General features: G+C 45.4%; 1 protein-coding gene across 16 annotated transcripts in view; it reads right to left on the bottom strand.

Annotated features, from left to right (window-relative positions):
- PRPSAP2 (phosphoribosyl pyrophosphate synthetase associated protein 2) overlaps positions 1-17276 on the bottom strand; it is a 78542-nt gene extending 61266 nt beyond the window's left edge. The window contains exons 1-7 of one of the 16 annotated variants that reach the window (XM_077970493.1): positions 17146-17276; positions 16846-16940; positions 15524-15641; positions 7444-7539; positions 7056-7206; positions 5697-5749; positions 953-1019 (exon numbers count right to left, since the gene is read on the bottom strand). In XM_077970493.1, the coding sequence (XP_077826619.1) occupies positions 953-1019; positions 5697-5749; positions 7056-7174 (239 nt within the window). In that variant the 5' untranslated portion in view covers positions 7175-7206; positions 7444-7539; positions 15524-15641; positions 16846-16940; positions 17146-17276. Of the gene's footprint in view, positions 1-952; positions 1020-5696; positions 5775-7055; positions 7207-7443; positions 7540-11034; positions 11130-15523; positions 15642-16845; positions 16941-17145 lie in introns of all 16 variants that reach the window. The other 15 variants (XM_077970500.1, XM_077970494.1, XM_077970502.1 and 12 more) reach the window with 15 other exon arrangements.
- Between the last annotated feature and the right edge of the window lie 1387 nt (positions 17277-18663).

The raw sequence follows: 18663 nt of genomic DNA, 5'->3' as shown, positions 1-18663 counted from the left end.
TTCTTTCGGGGAGAGGAGGGAACTAGAAATGCTTCACTGCAAGTTTTATAAAATTCTGGCTATTAATTGTTAGGAAACTTAATGGATACTATTATCATTAACAGCCTCTACTCTGGGCACAGTGGCTCACGCCTATAATCCCAGCACTTTGGGAGGCTGAGGCGGGTGGATCACCTGAGGTTGAGAGTTCGAGACCAGCCTAATTAACATGAAGAAACCCTGTAACTACTAAAAACACAAAATTAGCCAGGTGTGGTGACACATGCCTGTAATCTCAGCTACTAAGGAGACTGCGACAGGAGAATTACTTGAACCTGGGAAGTGGAGGTCATGTTGAGCCGAGATCGTGCTATTGCACTCCAGCCTGGGCAGTAAGAGCGAAACTCCGTCTTTGAAAAAAAAAAAGACCCTCTACTCCAATACTTGGTTACTTCTACCCATTAAGAACACTGAGTGGCTGGACACGGTGGCTCACACCTGTAATCCCACCACTTTGGGAGGCTGAGGTGGGCGGATTGCCTGAGGTCAGGAGTTCAAGACCAGCCTGGCTAACATGGTGAAACTCCATCTCTACTAAAAATACAAAAATTATCCAGGCGTGGTGGTGCCAACTGTAGTACCAGCTACTTGGGAGGCTGAGGCAGGAGAATTACTTGAACCCAGGAGGAGGAGGTTGCGGGGAGCTGAGATCGCACCACTGCACTCCAGCCTGGGTGATGGAGTGGGACTTTGTCTCAAAAAAAAAAAAAGAAAAAGAAAAGAAAGAAAAACACTGAAAGAACACATAAAAGTCAGCAGTTACGTCAGAAAACTTAGTTTTCTAAATTCCAAATTGGTAAGATACATTAATTTTAAGACTATCGTAACTCTTCCTGGCTAGCCATCTATCATTATTTTAAACATTCATGCCTAAACAGAAACCCAGAAAGCAACATTTCTGCTGGATACTCACTTTGAAACGGTTTGGATGATGAAAACATCTTTTCCCCTCACGGACTCTTGAATTTGTACTCTCGTTTCTGGCAGGAAAAGGAAAAAGAAGAGAGGGAAAGGCATATAGTTTAAATTTTTCAAAATACACAAAAAAACTACATGATTCCCTAATGTAATAAAATATGGCAACAAAAACTGTTATAAAACTCAGTAGGCTTTAGATGTTACAAGGGATAATAAACATACTGCTATTAATCACACTTTTTAAAATACAGCTTTAAGAGGGAATTATATTTCTGACTTGAAATAAGTAAACATGTAATTCTCACCCCTTATATACACAAACAGTGAGTGCTGTACCACTCTGAGCATAGTATCTTTATAGAAAATTATAGGCCAGGCACAGTGGCTCATGCCTATAATCCCAGCACTTTGGGAGGCCGAGGCGGGCAAATCACCTGAGGTTAGGAGTTTGAGACCAGCCTGACCAACATAGAGAACCCCGTCTCTACCAAAATACAAAATTAGCCAGGCGTGGTGGCACATGCCTATAATCCCAGCTACTCGGGAGGCTGAGGCAGGAGAACTGCTTGAGGCTGGGAGGCGGTGGTTGCGGTGAGCCGAGATCGTGCCACTACACTATAGCCTGGGCAACAAGAGTGAAGCTCTGCCTTAAAAAAAAAAAAAAAAAAAAAAAAGAAAAAGAAAATTATATGCTCATTCAATTAGCATAAATTGAGAATGTATTAGGTACAAAATATTGTATGTTGTGAGAAACAAAGATAAATAAGACACAATATCCCTACTCTCAAAATATGTGTGATCAGCCATAAGGAAACAATTAGACAAATCCATAATGGGACATTCTACAAGACAACCTCTTCAACAAGTCACTGTCATAGGAAGAAAAAGGAAGAAGTGAGGAGATTGTTCTAAAATAGAAGAGACTAAAGATATATATTTTTTTAAAAATTCCCTTGAACTAAGCATCCTGGTTTGGGGCGCAGAGGGGGAAACAACTATAAAAGACCCTTTAGGCCAGGCGTGGTGGCTCACACCTGTAATCCCAGCACTTTGGGAGGCCCAGGCAGACGGATCATCTGAGTTTAGGAGTTCAAGGCTAGCCTGGCCAACATAGTGAAACTTCGTCTCTACTAAAAATACAAACATTAGCTGGGTTTGGTGGTGCACGCCTATAATCCCAGCTACTCAGGAGGGTGAGGCAGGAGAACTGCTTGAACCTGGGAGGCAGAGGCTGCAGTAAGCCAAGATCACACCACTGCACTCCAGCCTGGGTAACAAAGCCAGACTCCATCTCAAAAATAATAAAAAATAAAAAACTCTTTAGGACAACTAGGGAAATGTGAACATAGGCCACATATTAGATGATTAAAGAATCATTGTTGGGCCCAGTGTGGTGTCTCACACCTGTAATTCCAGCACTTTGGGAGGCCAAGGCGGGCAGATCACTTGAGGCCACAGAAAAAAAAAAAAGAATTGTCCTTAATTGTTAAGTTAATTTTATTTTCCTTTTTTTTTTTTTTTTTTTTTTTTTGAGACAGGGTCTCGCTCTGTTGCCCAGGCTGGAGTGCAGTGGTGTGATCCCAGCTCACTACAACCTCCACCTCCTGAACTCAAGTGATCTTTCTGCCTCAGCCTCCTGAGTAGCTAGGATTACACGTACGCACCACCAACCCCGGCTGATTTCTTTTTCTTTGGTAAAGATGGCATTTTGCCATGTTGCTCAGGTTAATCTTGAACTTCTGGTCTCAAGTGATCCGCCCACCTTGACCCCACAAAGTGCTGGGATTACAGGTGTGAGCCACCATGCCCTGCCTGTAATTTCTTTCATTGTGATAATGGTATCATATTTATTTAGGTGAAAGTAATTATTCCTAGAGGATGCATGGTCAAGTATTCAAGGATTAGGTGTCTGCAACTTACATTTTTTTTTCTTTTTTTGAGACACATCTCGCCCTGTTGCCTAGGCCGGAGTGCAGTGGTGCAAATATGGTGCAGTGAGTCAAGGCTCACTGCAGTCTTGACCTCCCGGGCTCAAAAGATCCACCCGCCTCGACATCCAAACGTGCTGGGTTTACAGGTGTGAGCCACCACGCCTGGCCTGCAACTTAATTTCAAATGGTTCCCCACATACATACTCATATGGCAAAATGTTAACTGTTCAAGCTAGGTGGCAGTTCACTATACTATTCTTTCAACTTTTTTATATGTTTGAACATTTTCATTAAAAATGTAGGAAAATAGTTTGGGAAGCTGAGGTGGACAGATCATTTGAGGTCCGAAGTTCGAGACCAACCTGGCCAACATGGTGAAACCCCGTCTCTACTAAAAATACAAAAAATTAGTTGGGCGTGGTGGCACACAACTGTAAGCCCACCTACTTGGGAGGCTGAGGCAGGAGAATCACTCAAACCTGGGAGATGGAGGTGGCAGTGAGCCGAGACTGCCCCACTGCACTCCAGCCTGGGTGACACAGCAAGACTCCATTTAAAAAAAAAAAAAAAAAAAAATTAGCCTGGCAGCACAGTGCCCACCTGTAGTACCAGCTACTGAGGAGGCTAAGATGGGAGGAGCACTTGAGCCCAGGAGGCAGAGGCTGCAGTGAGCCCTGATCATGCCACCGCACTCCAGCCTAAGTGACACAAAAGACCCTGCCTCAAAAAAAAAAAAAAAACAAGAAAAGAAAAGAAAATGAGCTTTAGAGTCAGGGAGATCTGGATTCAAACTGGACCTTGTACCTAATGTCAATCCCTGAACTCAGTTTTTCAGTATCTGGTAACAGTAAGAAATCCACAAATATTACTTCATTACTTCCTTCCTTCCCAATAAACACCAAGTATTTTCCCTCCCTTTATTTAGAAACCTGGAGAGTGGACCAACCTCCTGGAGTCTTATGCCACTGCCTCTCCCTTTCACCTTCCCTCCAGACAAAGATGTTCCAGACAAAGAACATTATTCAATTCCCTCTAGGGGAAGAATCTTCTCCAAACTCTCCTTACAGAGTTTAATTATACTTTTTCCCTACTGATGCCACACAGGGATCTTGGGAGACAGGAAAGAGGCAGTAATGGAGATAAACATGGGAACAGCAAAACTTCTGCCTTTTTATCAAAGCCTCCTGTAGGCTTTAAAATATATAAGTATTTGATAAAATCCTGTAGTGGGGCCAGGCCTGGTGGCTCACACCTGTAATCCTAGCAGTTTGGGAGGCTGAAATGGGAGAATTGCTTTTGCCCAAGAGTTTGAGATGAGCCTGGGCAACAAAATGAGACCCTTACTCTACCAAAAAAAAAAAAAAAAAAAAAAAAAAATATATATATATATATATATATATATACACACACATACTTTAAATCTTCTAGTGGAAAAGGAACAGGAATAAGTATTTATTGATCATCTACTGTGTGCCAAAAACTATTAGGCACACAAGTTATCCCACTTAATCCTCAAAACAGCCCTAATTTACAGTTAATTCATAGTTTAGAAAGGTTAAATAACTTGTCAAGGATAAGGTGTGTAACTCTGAAGTCCATGCAAGCCGTCCAATGCTCCTGCTAAAATAATTTTTTTCTTTTTTTTTTTGAGACAAAGTCTCGCTCTTGTCCCCCAGGCTGGAGTGCAATGGCGCAATCTTGGCTCACTGCAACCTCCACCTCCTGAGCTCAAGCGAATCTCTTGCCTCAGCCTCCCAAGTAGCTGGGATTACAGGCGTTTGCCACCATGCCTGGCCGATTTTTGTCTTTTTAGTAGAGACAGGGTTTCACCGTGTTGGCCAGGCTGGTCTACGAACTCCTGATCTCAGGTGATCCACCCACCTCGGCGTCTCAAAGTGCTGGGATTACAGGCATGAGCCACCGCACCTGGCCTAAAATAATATCAAATATTCACCATTGCTAAAGAAATTACAATGATTACTTTTTGTTTATTTATTTATTTTTGAGACAGGGTCTCACTTTGTCACCCAGGCTGGAGTGCAGTGGTGTGATCATGGCTCACTGCAGCCTCTACCTTCTGGGCTCAAGCGCTCCTACCACCTCAGCCTCCCTAGTAGCTGGGACTACAAGTGCAAACCACCACTCCCGGCTAATTTTTGTATTTTTAGTAGAGACAGTGTTTTGCCATGTTGCCCAGGCTGGTCTCAAACTCCTGAGCTCGAGGAATCTGCCTGCCTCGGCCTCCCAAACTGCTGGGATTAGAGGTGTGAGCCACCACACCCGGCCCTACAAAGATTAAATAACACTTTTTTTTACAACTTGGGATAATATGTAATGACATGTATCAATTAGCAAAAAGTATTTCTTAACAATATTTTATGAAGTCTAACCTAAGGCAACTTAGGTGCCGGTAAAGAATAACTAACTAAAACCGCGATCACACAGGATTTACTCATCCTGACTAAGGTGACAGGATTTATTCGTCTTGCCTAAGGTGACATAAATTTAAGCAACGGTTGAGCTCATATTCATTCAGTTGACCAGCTGGTTCAAATATGTCTGCAGCTTTTACTGAATGAAGTTTCAGAAATGGAGTTCAAGCCCCAGAAATGACTTGCACCAGGGTTACATATCTAGCTGGTATTAGTGAGAGCTAAAAAACCACTCTGTTCTACCTTGCTGCCTGACTTCTTGCTAATGGAAATGTACAACTGAATCAAATTGTTTCAATAGTAAAGGATGAAGGACTGAGCCAATACGCCACATTCCATGAAAAGGTCAATGTTCCACATGCCCAAGATTGCTCACCTCTGTTAGGTTCCTGGTAAACCTGCACTTTGCCCATCTCCACCCCCAGCCGCCTAGAGAAGAGAAAGGGGGAAAAAGCTGAAAAAGTAATAGAAGAAACCCAGTATCTTTACTATTTAAGGAGATGTGTAAATTGATGAGTAAAATAAAATAAAGTTATTCTTCTTATAAAATTTAAAGTCAATATTAAATTGTTACGTCAATCCATTACCTAGCCCCTCACCCCAACCCCACGTTTTCCCAGGAAGGACTATGAAGTCCCTCTCTGCCTGCCTCACCAGCCATCTTCCTTGGACACTCTGCACTCCAGCCCATGTTCCTGAGACACACCAAGGACCCCTCCTGCAAGCTGCAGGGCCTTGGAATCTTCCGTCCCCTCTGCTTGGGGGGCTCTGCCTCCAGATCTTCACTTGGTGGCTCATTCAGGTTTCTCAACTCACATACCATCCCCTCAGTTTAAAGGCACTTCAGCACACATGCTAAAGCAGAACAACCTGCCCCATCATTCGTTTCACACAGTTTTCTTCATAGCATTGATCTTCATCTGCAATTACCTTGTTTGTTTTGTTGACTTGATTTCTGTTTGGCTTCCTACTAAAATGTCAATTTCATAAAAAGGATGGATCTTGATTCACTGATAATCCCCAATATCTAGATCAAGGTCTAGTACACAGTAGGGGTACAATATTTGTTTAATAAATATCTAAAATTATGCTAAACTATAAGCTATAAGTTATTTCATATAATATACATGTCAATTTTTTTTTTTTTTTTTTTGAGACGGAGTCTCACTCTGTTGCCCAGGCTGAGTGCAGTGGTGCAATCTCAGCTCACTGCCAGCCTTCCACATTCAAGCTATTCTCCTGCCTCAGCCTCCCAAATAGCTGGGACTACAGGTGTGTGCCACCACGCCCAGCCAATTTTTTGTATTTTTAGTAGACGTGGGGTTTCACCATGTTAACCAGGATGGTCTCAATCTCCTGACCTCGTGATCCACCTGCCTTGGCCTCCCAAAGTGCTGGGATTACAGGCGTGAGCCAACGCGCCCGGCCCCAATGTGCTTTATACTCAAATAATTTTATATATATATAGCACCTAACACAATTCCTGGCACTTATGAGGCACTCAATAAATGTCTGCTGAAAGAATATGTAGGGAGATGGGATAGTTTATAAAAAGAATAGCCCTTAATATATACAGATGAGACATGTTACATGAACATCTTGCATGATGAAAAAGAAGATACACATATAATTATAAAATACCTGCTTTCAAGTTTAACAATCACCGCTAATCTGATTATCAAATTTAAAGCATTACATAATGAATATAGATTTTAATGGTACAATTATAACTCACTCTGCAATTTTCTTTGAGAGCTCCATACATGAAGAATTTGAGTTTGCTGAAAACAACACCAGACCACCTTTGGTTATGTTCATCTTGGTTTCTAATTCAGGTGGCGTCACACAAAACATCAAAACCTTCTTGGTTTTCCAATTTCCAGAGCCTAGAAGGATATAACACATATTAAAAACTGCCATATGATATGAAATACACCTGAATGAACTTTTTTTAAAGGAAATGACTTCAGCTGAAGGAAATCAGTTTCTATCCTAATAGTATTTTTAAAATATTAGATATATATGGACAAACAGAAAGTTCACTTGGATTTCAGGGTCCCAAATTTATGGAAATACATTATCACGTGATGTTCACAAGCACTGAGAAGAAATGATAAACTTACAAGAAAGGCGGAGCTGAAGAGCTCAATGTTTTACTGATTGCTGCTTAAAGTCAATTATGGACAACCTCCTTTTATTCTCTGATAACAAAATTCCTCCTGGATTAACACACAGAAAAATGGCAGAGCCATTAGCGAGAACAAGGACTGATTAATCCTTAAACAAAGAATAAATGACCCATCTACTCCCAGCTTTTCCTGTAATCCTTGTTTACCATAAAACCTTTCCTGGCCTTTCAGCTGCCCTGTGTCATGTCTAAAACTGACGTCTCATCTTCATTTTCCTCAAGTGGAACACGGGCTGACTAGATAATCACCTTGAAGGACACTTAAGTGACCACCCAAATGACAGGCAGTGGGCCACAAATAAAAAGGTCCCTGGCTTAGAAGTCATCACTGCTGACCAGGTGCAGTGGCCCATGCCTGTAATCCTAGCACTTTGGGAAGCCAAGGCAGGTGGATCACAAGATCAAGAGATTGAGACCACCCTGGCTAACATGGTGAAACCCCGTCTCTACTAAAAAAACAAAAAATATGGCCGGGCGCGGTGGCTCAAGCCTGTAATCCCAGCACTTTGGGAGGCCGAGGCGGGTGGATCACGAGGTCAGGAGATCAAGATCATCCTGGCTAACATGGTGAAACCCCGTCTCTACTAAAAATACAAAAAACTAGCCGGGCGTGGTGGCGGGCGCCTGTAGTCCCAGCTACTCGGAGGCTGAGGCAGGAGAATGGCGTGAACCTGGGAGGCGGAGCTTGCAGTGAGCCGAGATCGCACCACTGCACTCCAGCCTGAGTGACACAGTGCGAGACTCCGTCTCAAAAAAAAAAAAAAAAAAAAAAATACAAAAAATAGCCAGGCGTGGTGGCACGCACCTGCAGTCCCAGCTACTTGGGAGGCTGAGGCAGGAGAATGATGTGAACCTGGGAGGCACAGGTTGCAGTGAGCTGAGATCGTGCCACTGCACTCCAGCCTGGCAACAGAGCAAGACTCTGTCTCAAAAATCAAAAAAGAAGTCATCAGGGCTGAGTGTCCTCATCACGTAATGGAGGTGCTAGATGGGAGGAACAGCAACAACCCAGCAGGCTGTGGGCAGGGGGGCCCTTTCTCAGCAAGCCCACTGCATTTCCACAGTTGTATGTTCACCTGGGACCTCTGGGAAGGCTGGTGGAGATCATCAATGAGCTGAAACTAAGCTAATCTTTTTCATTATTATTATTATTATTTTTTTGAGACAGAGTCTTGTTCTGTCACCCAGGCTGGAGTGCAGTGGCGTGATCTCGGCTCACTGCAAGCTCTGCCTCCCAGGTTCACGCCATTCTCCTGCCTCAGCCTCCCGAGTAGGTGGGACTACAGGCGCCCCCCACCATGCCTGGCTAATTTTTTTGTATTTTTAGTAGAGACAGGCTTTCACCATGTTAGTCAGGATGGTCTCGATCTCCTGACCTCGTGATCTGCCCGCCTCAGGCTCCCAAAGTGCTGGGATTGATTACAGGCGTGAGCCACCACGCCCGGCCTCATTATTCTCAAATGTTAATTATACAAGTAAAACACAAACACATGCTCCCTATAAACACCTGAAACATGGCCGGGCGCGGTGGCTCACATCTGTAATCCCAGCACTTTGGGAGGCCAAGGCAGGCAGATCACAAGATCAGGAGTTCGAGAACAGCCTGGCCAATAGGATGAAACCTGTCTCTACTGAAAATACAAAAATGAGCTAGGCATGGTGGCAGATGCCTGTAGTCCCAGCTACTCTGGGGGCTGAGGCTTGAGAATCGCTTGAACTCAGGAGGCAGAGGTTGAAGTGAGCCGAGATTGCACCATTGCACTCCAGCCTGCATGACAGAGCGAGACTCCATTCCCCCAAAAAAACCTGAAACATGATAGTTAAGGATAAAGTCACCAGCCTCGATGCCGGGTCCTCCCCAGAAGTGAGGGTTCTTATCAGTTTGGTAGGGACATCAGACCTTTTCTATGCATTTATACATGTGACCTCTGTAAAAAAGATATATGGCTGGGCGCAGCGGCTCATGCCTGTAATCCTAGCACTTTGGGAGGTCAAGGCGGCAGACCACTTGAGGCCAGGAGTTCGAGACCAGCCTGACTAACATGGCGAAACTCCATCTCTACTAAAAATACAAAAAATAAAAATAAAAATAAACCAGGCATGGGGGTACCTGCCTGTAATCCCAGCTACTCACGAGGCTGAGGCAGGAGAATCACTTGAATCCAGGAGGCAGAGGTTGCAGTGAGCAGAGATTGCACCATTTCACTCCAGCCTGGGTGAAGAGGGCAAAACTCCATATATAAAAAAAAAAAAAGGCCAGGTGCAGTGGCTCATGCCTGTAATCCTAGCACTTTGGGAGGCCAAGGCAGGCAAATCACTTGAGGCCAGGAGTTCGAGACCAGCCTGACCAACATGGCAAAACCCCATCTCTACTAAAAATACAATAAATAAATAAATAAATAAGCCAGGCATGGTGGTACATGCCTGTAATCCCAGCTACTTGTGAGGCTGAGGCAGGAGAATCGCTTGAACCCAGGAAGCAGAGGTTGCAGTGAGCCAAGGTCACGCCATTGCACTCCAGCCTGGGCAATGAGAGCAAAACTCCATCTAAAAAATAAAAAAAGGCCAGGCACAGTGGCTCACACCTGTAATCCCAGCACTTTGGGAGGCCGAAGTGGGTGGATCACCTGAGGTCAGGAGTTCGAGACCAGCCTGGCCAACATGGCGAAACCCTGTCTCCACTAAAAATACAAAAAATTAGCTGGGTATGGTGGCGCGTGCCTGTAGTCCCAGCTACTTGGGAGGCTGAGGCAGGAGAATTGATTGAACCTGGGAGGCAGAAGTTGCAGTGAGCCAAGATTGCGCCATTGCACTCCAGCCTGCGCCACAGAGTAAGACTCTGTCTCAAATAAAAAGAAAAATTATTTTTTTAAAAGAAAAATTTTAGGCCGGGCGCGGTGGCTGACGCCTGTAATCCCAGCACTTTGGGAGGCCGAGATGGGCGGATCACGAGGTCAGGAGATCGAGACCATCCTGACTAACACGGTGAAACCCCGTCTCTACTAAAAATACAAAAATTAGCCGGGCGCGGTAGCGGGCGCCTGTAGTCCCAGCCACACGGGAGGCTGAGGCAGGAGAATGGCGTGAACCCGGGAGGCGGAGCTTGCAGTAAGTGGAGATCGCGCCACTGCACTCCAGCCTGGGAGAGAGAGCGAGACTCCGTCTCAAAAAAAAAAAAAAAAAAAAAAGAAAAATTTAAAAAATATATATATACACGTGTGTGTGTGTGTGTGTGTGTGTATATATACATATAATGTTTCAAACACAAAACGATGTCATTGTGTAACTGTATCTATAATTTGCTTTTTCACCAACCAGTCTATTTTGGCAATCTGGGTTAGAAGATACAGACTTGGCCAGGCACAGTGGCTCATGCCTGTATCCCCAGCACTTTGGGAGGCCGAGGCCAGAGGATAACTTGAGCCCAAGAGTTTGCGACCGGCCTGGGTAATGTGGTGAGACATTACCACCTCTACAAAACATTTTAAAACTAGCCAAGCATGGTAGTGCATGCCTATTATCTCACCTACTTGGGAGGCTGAAGTGGGAGTATGACTTGAGCCCTGGAGGCCAAAGCTGTGAGCTGTGTTCACACCACTGCACTCCAGCCTGGGGGACAGACTGAGACCCAGTATCCAAAACAAACAACAACAACAACAAAACACAAGAAGAAATTATAATAGAGACCTATTTTGCACAGTCCCACTAGCACTTCCTGCAGAGGCATTCCAGCTGGCAAAACCCAGGAATCTGCAATGGGAAATATGGCAGACTACAATGCAATTTACCTTAAATTTGCCTATGGCTTATAAACAGAAATGTATACACAACTAACCAAAGCCCTAAAGTGACTAAGGTAGACAGTGGTATCTACCATGGAAGTGGCTTTGGGGCAGAGATCAGCAAATTACAGCCTACAGGCCAAATCAGGTCCCTCAAAAGCATATTTCTGTAACACAGGCTGTAACACAGCCACACTCATTTGTTTACAAATTGTCTCTAGATAACAACAATAGCACTGAGTATGCCTCACAAAGCCTGAAATATTTATTATCTGGTCCTTTACAGAAAAAGTTTGCTAACGCCTTTTACAGGACAATGTAGCATCTGCAAAGGCTACTAGCAGAGTGGCTGGTATAAATGAAAGAAATAATACGTTTAATCATCAACATTCTGGAAGGGATCTTAAATACTTCTAAAGCCATCTCTCAACCAATCAACATCTGTGTTTAAGAACAAAAGGTGGCCGGGCGCGGTGGCTCAAGCCTGTAATCCCAGCACTTTGGGAGGCCGAGACGGGCGGATCACGAGGTCAGGAGATCGAGACCATCCTGGCTAACCCAGTGAAACCCCGTCTCTACTAAAAAATACAAAAAACTAGCCGGGCGAGGTGGTGGGCGCCTGTAGTCCCAGCTACTCGGGAGGCTGAGGCAGGAGAATGGTGTAAACCCGGGAGGCGGAGCTTGCAGTGAGCTGAGATCTGGCCACTGCACTCCAGCCTGGGCGACAGAGTAAGACTCCGTCTCAAAAAAAAAAAAAAAAAAAAAAAAAAAGAACAAAAGGTATGGCCAGGCACAGCAACTCACGCTGCTAATCCCAGCACTTTGTGAGGCCAAGGTGGGCTGATTGCTTGAGCCCAAGAGTGTGAGACCAGCCTTGGCTACATAGTGAGACCTAATCTCTATAAAAAAATCAAAAAATGAGGCGGGAAGATCACTTAAGCCCAGGTGGTCAGGGCTGCCACGAGCCATGATTGCACCACTTTACTGCACTCCTGCCTGGAAGATGGGAGTGAGACCTGGTCTCAAATAAATAAATAAATAAATAATAGGGTGTTACAGGTCCATGAAAGGAAACAAAAACAAACTAATCTTCCTGCAGTTGTAAATACAGGATTTGGAGTCAAACTCAAGTTTGCATCTTGAACTACTTCCCCTAAACTCACAGTGAGGACTTGCATAAGTCATCTGATACTCGAAATTTCTTAGCCTCAGTTCTGCAATCCAAAAAACTGAAAACTGACCCCACAGGTGACTGTAAAATTTCTGCCAGGCACTTAACACAGTGCCCTGCATATCGGACATGCTATCTATGAACTGACTTCTAATATCTTGATTATCTACCATGTAAGTACAATAATAGACATGGGGGGAGGGGCATTTTTTTACACCCCCCAACCTTCAAATAAGAAGCTCCTTAAAGTACAGCAGGATTCCTGATAGGAGTCGGAATACTTAGAATGAAAGCATTTTAGAGGTAGGAAGAGATCTTAGAGGTAGTTCAGCCCATTCCTCCTAAATCTTTTGTTCAAAGCCCATCTGTAGGAATCCTACCAAGGAACCACTCAACAGAAGCTTGAACAGCCCCAGGGTCTGATGCCAACATCCACTGAGGGCCCATCATTCCGAATTCTTCCTTAGAACATGCTGTGGCCGGGCGCAGTGGCTCACGCCTATAATTCCAACACTTTGGGAGGGCGAGGCAGGCGGATTACCTGGTCAGAAGTTCAAGACCAGTCTGGCCAACATGGTGAAACCTCATTTCTACTAAAAATGCAAAAATTAGCTAGGCCTGGTGGCACACACCTGTAGTCCCAGCTACTCAGGAGGCTGAGGCAGGTGAATTGCTTGAACCCAGGAGGTGGAGGTTGCAGTGAGCGGAGATTGCACCACTGCACTCCAGCCTGGGTGACAGAGCAAGACTCTGTCTCAAAAAAAAAACCAAACAAACAAAAAAAAGAACATGCGGAGATTCCTCTCCCTGTAGCTTCTGCCCAGTGGTTCTTAGCCTCTCCTTAGAGATTTATGGGAAACATCAAAGTCCTTTTCCACAGGACAGCCTGCAAATTATTTCAAGATAGCTCTCCTGCGTTTGTGTATTTTTTCCAGGATATTTCCTGAAGTCTTTCCTTATCTCTCATGGTTTAAAATGGCCTGCAACATCCTGCATATGGTCTCTGATGTTCTAGGCTTCAGATATAGGCTCCTATATAGAATCCTCACCAAAGACCACCCTCAAAATGACATCGGTGGGGTGGACTGGGGAGCATCCATTTGGAAATGACTATCAACATAGCCATGTTTTGTGACTATTCATTTCACAAGTTATTCAAACATAAGGGCTGTTTATTTTTCTTTTTTTTTTTTAAGATGGAGTTTCATTCTTGTTGCCCAGGCTAGAGTGCAATGGCGCAATTGCGGCTCACTACAACCTCCGCCTCCCTGGTTGAAGCAGTTCTCCTGCCTCAGCCTCCTGAGTAGCATGTGCCACCACGCCCATCTAATTTTGTATTTTTAGTAGAGACAGGGTTTCTCCATGTTGGTCAGGCTGGTCTCAAACTCCTGACCTCAGGTAATCCACTCGCCTCGGCCTCCTAAAGTGCTAGGATTACAGGAGTGAACCACCGCGTCTGGCCATAAGGCCTGTTTGTAGTTTTAGTTCTCCTTTCTCCTGTAGGTAATGAAGGCTGTGTTCTTTACCAAGTTTCCAGAAAAGAGTTATAAAGACTATCCTCAAAAACATGATAATCATCAAGATGGGACTGGCAGGAGGCTTGTTAGCACAAGGTTTTAGTGTGAAATGAGAACATTCCCTTATTTTCCCCATGAGCTATAACTGCTTTATGTTTATTCTAAATTTACTCTAGAATGTGTGAGAATTATTTATAACATGTATGAAAACACACCGTTTTCAGAGAATCTTAGCACCTTTTAAAGAGCAAATCACACTCCTCTTCTGAATAAGATTTGAGAATCTGTTAAGTCTCATGAATGAAGAAGCCACACTGAGAGATCATTTCCTTTGGACAGACTAGCAGTCATTTCAAAACCACTCACCCACATTTCAGATGAGGAAGACTCACATGGAAGTATGTTGTCTTCCCTCTAAAGCATCTACTGTATAAGGCCGGGCGCGGTGGCTCAAGCCTGTAATCCCAGCACTTTGGGAGGCCGAGACGGGCGGATCACGAGGTCAGGAGATCGAGACCATCCTGGCTAACACGGTGAAACCCCGTCTCTACTAAAAAAAAATACAAAAAACTAGCCGGGCGAGGTGGCGGGCACCTGTAGTCCCAGCTACTCGGGAGGCTGAGGCAGGAGAATGGCGTAAACCCAGGAGGTGGAGCTTGCAGTGAGCTGAGATCCGGCCACTGCACTCCAGCCTGGGCGACAGAGCGAGACTCCGTCTCAAAAAAAAAAAAAAAAAAAAAAAAAAAAAGATGGCTGAAGTAGAAGTGTGAAGAGTTGGGTTTGCCTTCCAGTTACTAGGCTGTGTGGACATCACTTGTCCTTGCTGGGCCTCAGCCTTTACCTTTCAGACAACAGAGATATAACCTTGGTAAAAAGCTTTCCCCATCAGAATTTAAGGTCCAGGTCGCAGAGATTTTTTTTTACCATGATATTCTCTGCTGTATACCCTGTGCAGCTGCCACACAGTAGAGGCTAAACTAACTATCGCTGAATAATGCCTGACCTCAATAAGTCACAATGACTAACAAATGAAATTGAAAGATGAACTAAAAGGCATCATAACGTATAAAAACCGGCCAGGCGCAGTGCCTCACACCTGTAATCCCAGCACTTTGGGAGGCCAAGGTGGGTGGATCACCTGAGGTCAGGGGTTCAAGACCAGCCTGGCCAACATGGCGAAACCCCTACTAAAAAATACAAAAATGAGCTGGGCGTGGTGGCATGCACCTGTAACCCCAGCTACTCAGGCGGCTGAGGCAGGAGAATCACTTGAACTCGGGAGGCGGTGGTTGCAGTGTGCGGAGACCGTGCTACTGCACTCCAGCCTGGGCAACAGAGCAAGACTCTGTCTCAAAAAATAAAAAAGCATAAAAACGTATTATGTTTATTGGCTGGGCATGGTGGCTCATGCACGTAATCCCAGCACTTGGGGAGGCCCAGGTGGGCAGATCACGAGGTCAGGAGTTTGAGACCAACCTGACAAACATGGTGAAACCCTGTCTCTACTAAAAATACAAAAACTTAGCCAGGCGTGGTGGCACGCACCTGTAATCCCAGCTACTCAGGATGCTGAGGCAGGAGAATCACTTGAACCCAGAAGGCAGAGGTTGCAGTGAGCTGAGATTGCACCACTGCACTCCAGCCTGGATGACAGAGCGAGACTCTGCATAAAACAAAACAAAACAAAACACCTTATTATGTATGCTTAATAGTGATGTGCCTCACTCCAAGAAAATCTGTCTTTAATATCAATATTGATGAGAACCTGAAGGGCAAATTCTAAACCAAATTACTCTTCCACTCCTCTATGATCCCAGGCTCTGCTTACCTCTCCAACAGAATGTTTACTCATGCCTAACATCTTCTGAGTGTTCACAATGCTTATGACAACCCAGTGAAGGAAGTACTAGAATGAGACTCATTTTAGACAGGGGAAGCTAGGTTTCCAGATGAAGAAACTTACTCAAGGCTGCAAACCCTCTAAGCAGCAGAAATAGCTCAGTCTCAGCATGATTTGTAGTAGTTAGTCGTATGCAACACTGGGCTGCACAGCCTTTCTCTCAACCCACACAGAAAACGACTTGGCACTCCGCTGAATTCTGCATACCGAGAGCAAAATCGGCCAAATACCCAGATCTTGAAAAATGTCTATTGTAAACATGCCTTGTTTGGAAAACAATTTATATAATAGTGCCAAAGAAAGAACACAGAAGTTTGATTTGGTATTTCCACTTCTGGTAATTATCCTAAAAAAATAAGGAAAAAGCTATATGCTCAGTGATGATAGCCAACATAAGACTTTTTAAAGAGCAAGTACACCAGACCTGTGTAAAGGTTCCATAACGAAGTAATTAAGGAAAACACAGAATAGAAATTCAATAAATGACTGCGCAAAAGTACCTATGAATGACTTTAAGTGGAAAGAGCTCAAATCACAACTGAGTAATAATGGTACACACCAGGGCAGCAGGAAAGGAATATGGACAAGAAGAGTATGCTTTAGTGGGGTTCAATAATGTGGGTGAATCATTTCTATTTGTGCAATTAAATTTTTTAAACACTAGAGATCACACCTCCTCAAGCCCCAAAGCCCCATTCCGCATTTTCATATCCCTTTCAAAAGCTCAACACCCAAACGGAGCCAATATCAAAGTAAGAGAAAAATTATCGAGCAGAATACTTAAAAATTTCATCACGGTTCCCCCTCAATCTCTGCTGGGGTGAGTTCTGAGTTGGACAAAATCATCCTTTAGGGGGTGAGAGATATATTCGTGACGAGCAAAATCAGGTAAATTAAAATCACGGGCTCCGTGTCAGGTTAGGGACGGAGAATGGCTGGGTCTGGGCTTGTTTTCAGAGCTGCTCACCACAGGTCCCATCATCAGGGTTCGACTCCCCAGCGGCGCCTCAGGGAGCAGAGAGAGCCCAGACACTGGACGCCCGGCCCGGCCCCAGCCGACCCCTGACGGAAGAGGAAGAAGAGAGAGAAAAATGGAAGAGCCGCGGGCGCGAGGTCGCCCCCGTGAGCCCCCAAGCAGCCACCACCCCGGGACCCCGACCCGTCTGCCTGCCGGCGCCGCGGGCTCCCCGCCCCGTGCACCTGCGCCCCGCAATGCTGGAGCCAGCCAACCCTCGCCGCCGCTCGCCACTGGCTCCCGCCCGCCTACCTGGCGCCGACCCCAGCCCCGGCCCCGCCGCAGCCTCGGCTGCAGAAGGAAGAAAGCGCTGGGTCTCCTGGCGGCGTCTCTAAGAGCAAAATGGCGACTCCATGCACAAGATCGGCGTCCGCGGCGACTGCGAGGCCGGTGGGCGGGGCGGGGGCGGAGCGGGGCGGGGGAGGGGCGGGGCTAGAGCCCGGACAGTGGAGGCACCTGGCTGCGGGCTGTGGGCGTGGCCCACCCATGGGGAAGGCGCGAGGCAGTGGGCGTAGCCACAGGGGTGGAGTCGGGCTGGCACGATGGGCGGGGCGGTGGGCGGGGATGCGCCTGTTCTGGTCCCTGGAGAGCTGCGAGTCCCACACCAAATGTGACAGCCCAGGCAGGTTACAAGGAGTGTGGACAAGAGTATGACATTTGGAATTACAAATACCTGGGTTCAAGCCTCCCTTGGCCTGTAACCTTGGACAAGTCATTTCACCTCTCTGAGCTTGTTTCCTTATCTGAAAAACAAGCATGACAGCAGCACCCATTCCACAAGACTGTTGTGAGGATTAAATGAGACAACACGGCCAGGCACGGTGGTTCACGCCTGTAATTCCACCACTTCGCGAGGCTGAGGCAGGCGGATCACGAGGTCATGAGTTTGAGACCAGCCTGACCAACATGGTGAAACTCACTCTACTAAAAATACAAAAAATATTAGCCGGGTGTGGCGGCGCGTGCCTGTAATCCCAGCTACTCAGGAGGCTGAGGCAGGAGAATCGCTGGAACCCTGGAGGCAGAGGTTGCAGTGAGCTGAGATCACACCACTGCACTCCAGCCTGGGTGACAGAGCAGGACTCCATCTCAAAAAAAAAAAAAAAAAAAAAAAAAAGACAACACAGTGCTTGTAGCACAGTTCTGGGTGTGTAATAAATGATTACACATTTATTATAAATGTTTTTGGTTTGTTTGTTTTTTGTTTTGAGACCGAGTTTCACTCTGTTGTCCAGGCTGGATGGAGTGCATTGGCGCGATCTCAGCTCACTGCAAACTTCGTCTCCTGCGTTCAAGCGATTCTCCTGTCTCAGCCTCCCAAGTAGCTGGGATAACAGGTGTGCGCCACCACGCCCGGCTAATTTTTTGTATTTTTAGTAGAGACAGGGTTTCACCATGTTGGCCAGGCTCTTCTCAAACTCCTGACCTCAAGTGATTCGACTGCCTCCGCCTCCCAACGTGCTGCGGTTACTGGCGTGAGATTTTTCTTTTATTATAAAATTATTACAATGCTTTTGGTATCCATTGCCTAAGTTCTTTATAACTTAGGTAATGTTTACTCTCTATTGTATGGATAACATAATAATAGCAAACACATGGGTCCTCTTTTAAGTGCTTTACATATATTAACGGTAACTTATTTAATCCTCACAAGAGTATAATGTAGGTGTTGTTATCCTCTGCATTTTAATAGTTGTGGGAACTGAGACGATGACGTTAAATAACTTTTCCAATGACAAAGCAATGGACAGAATTTCGACCCAAGAGGCT

Source organism: Macaca mulatta, chromosome 16 (genome assembly GCF_049350105.2).
Source record: "Macaca mulatta isolate MMU2019108-1 chromosome 16, T2T-MMU8v2.0, whole genome shotgun sequence".
Taxonomy (NCBI): Eukaryota; Metazoa; Chordata; class Mammalia; order Primates; family Cercopithecidae; genus Macaca; species Macaca mulatta.
The sequence above is the reverse complement of the archived record's forward strand: the minus strand, read 5'-3'. Positions and strand labels throughout refer to the sequence as shown.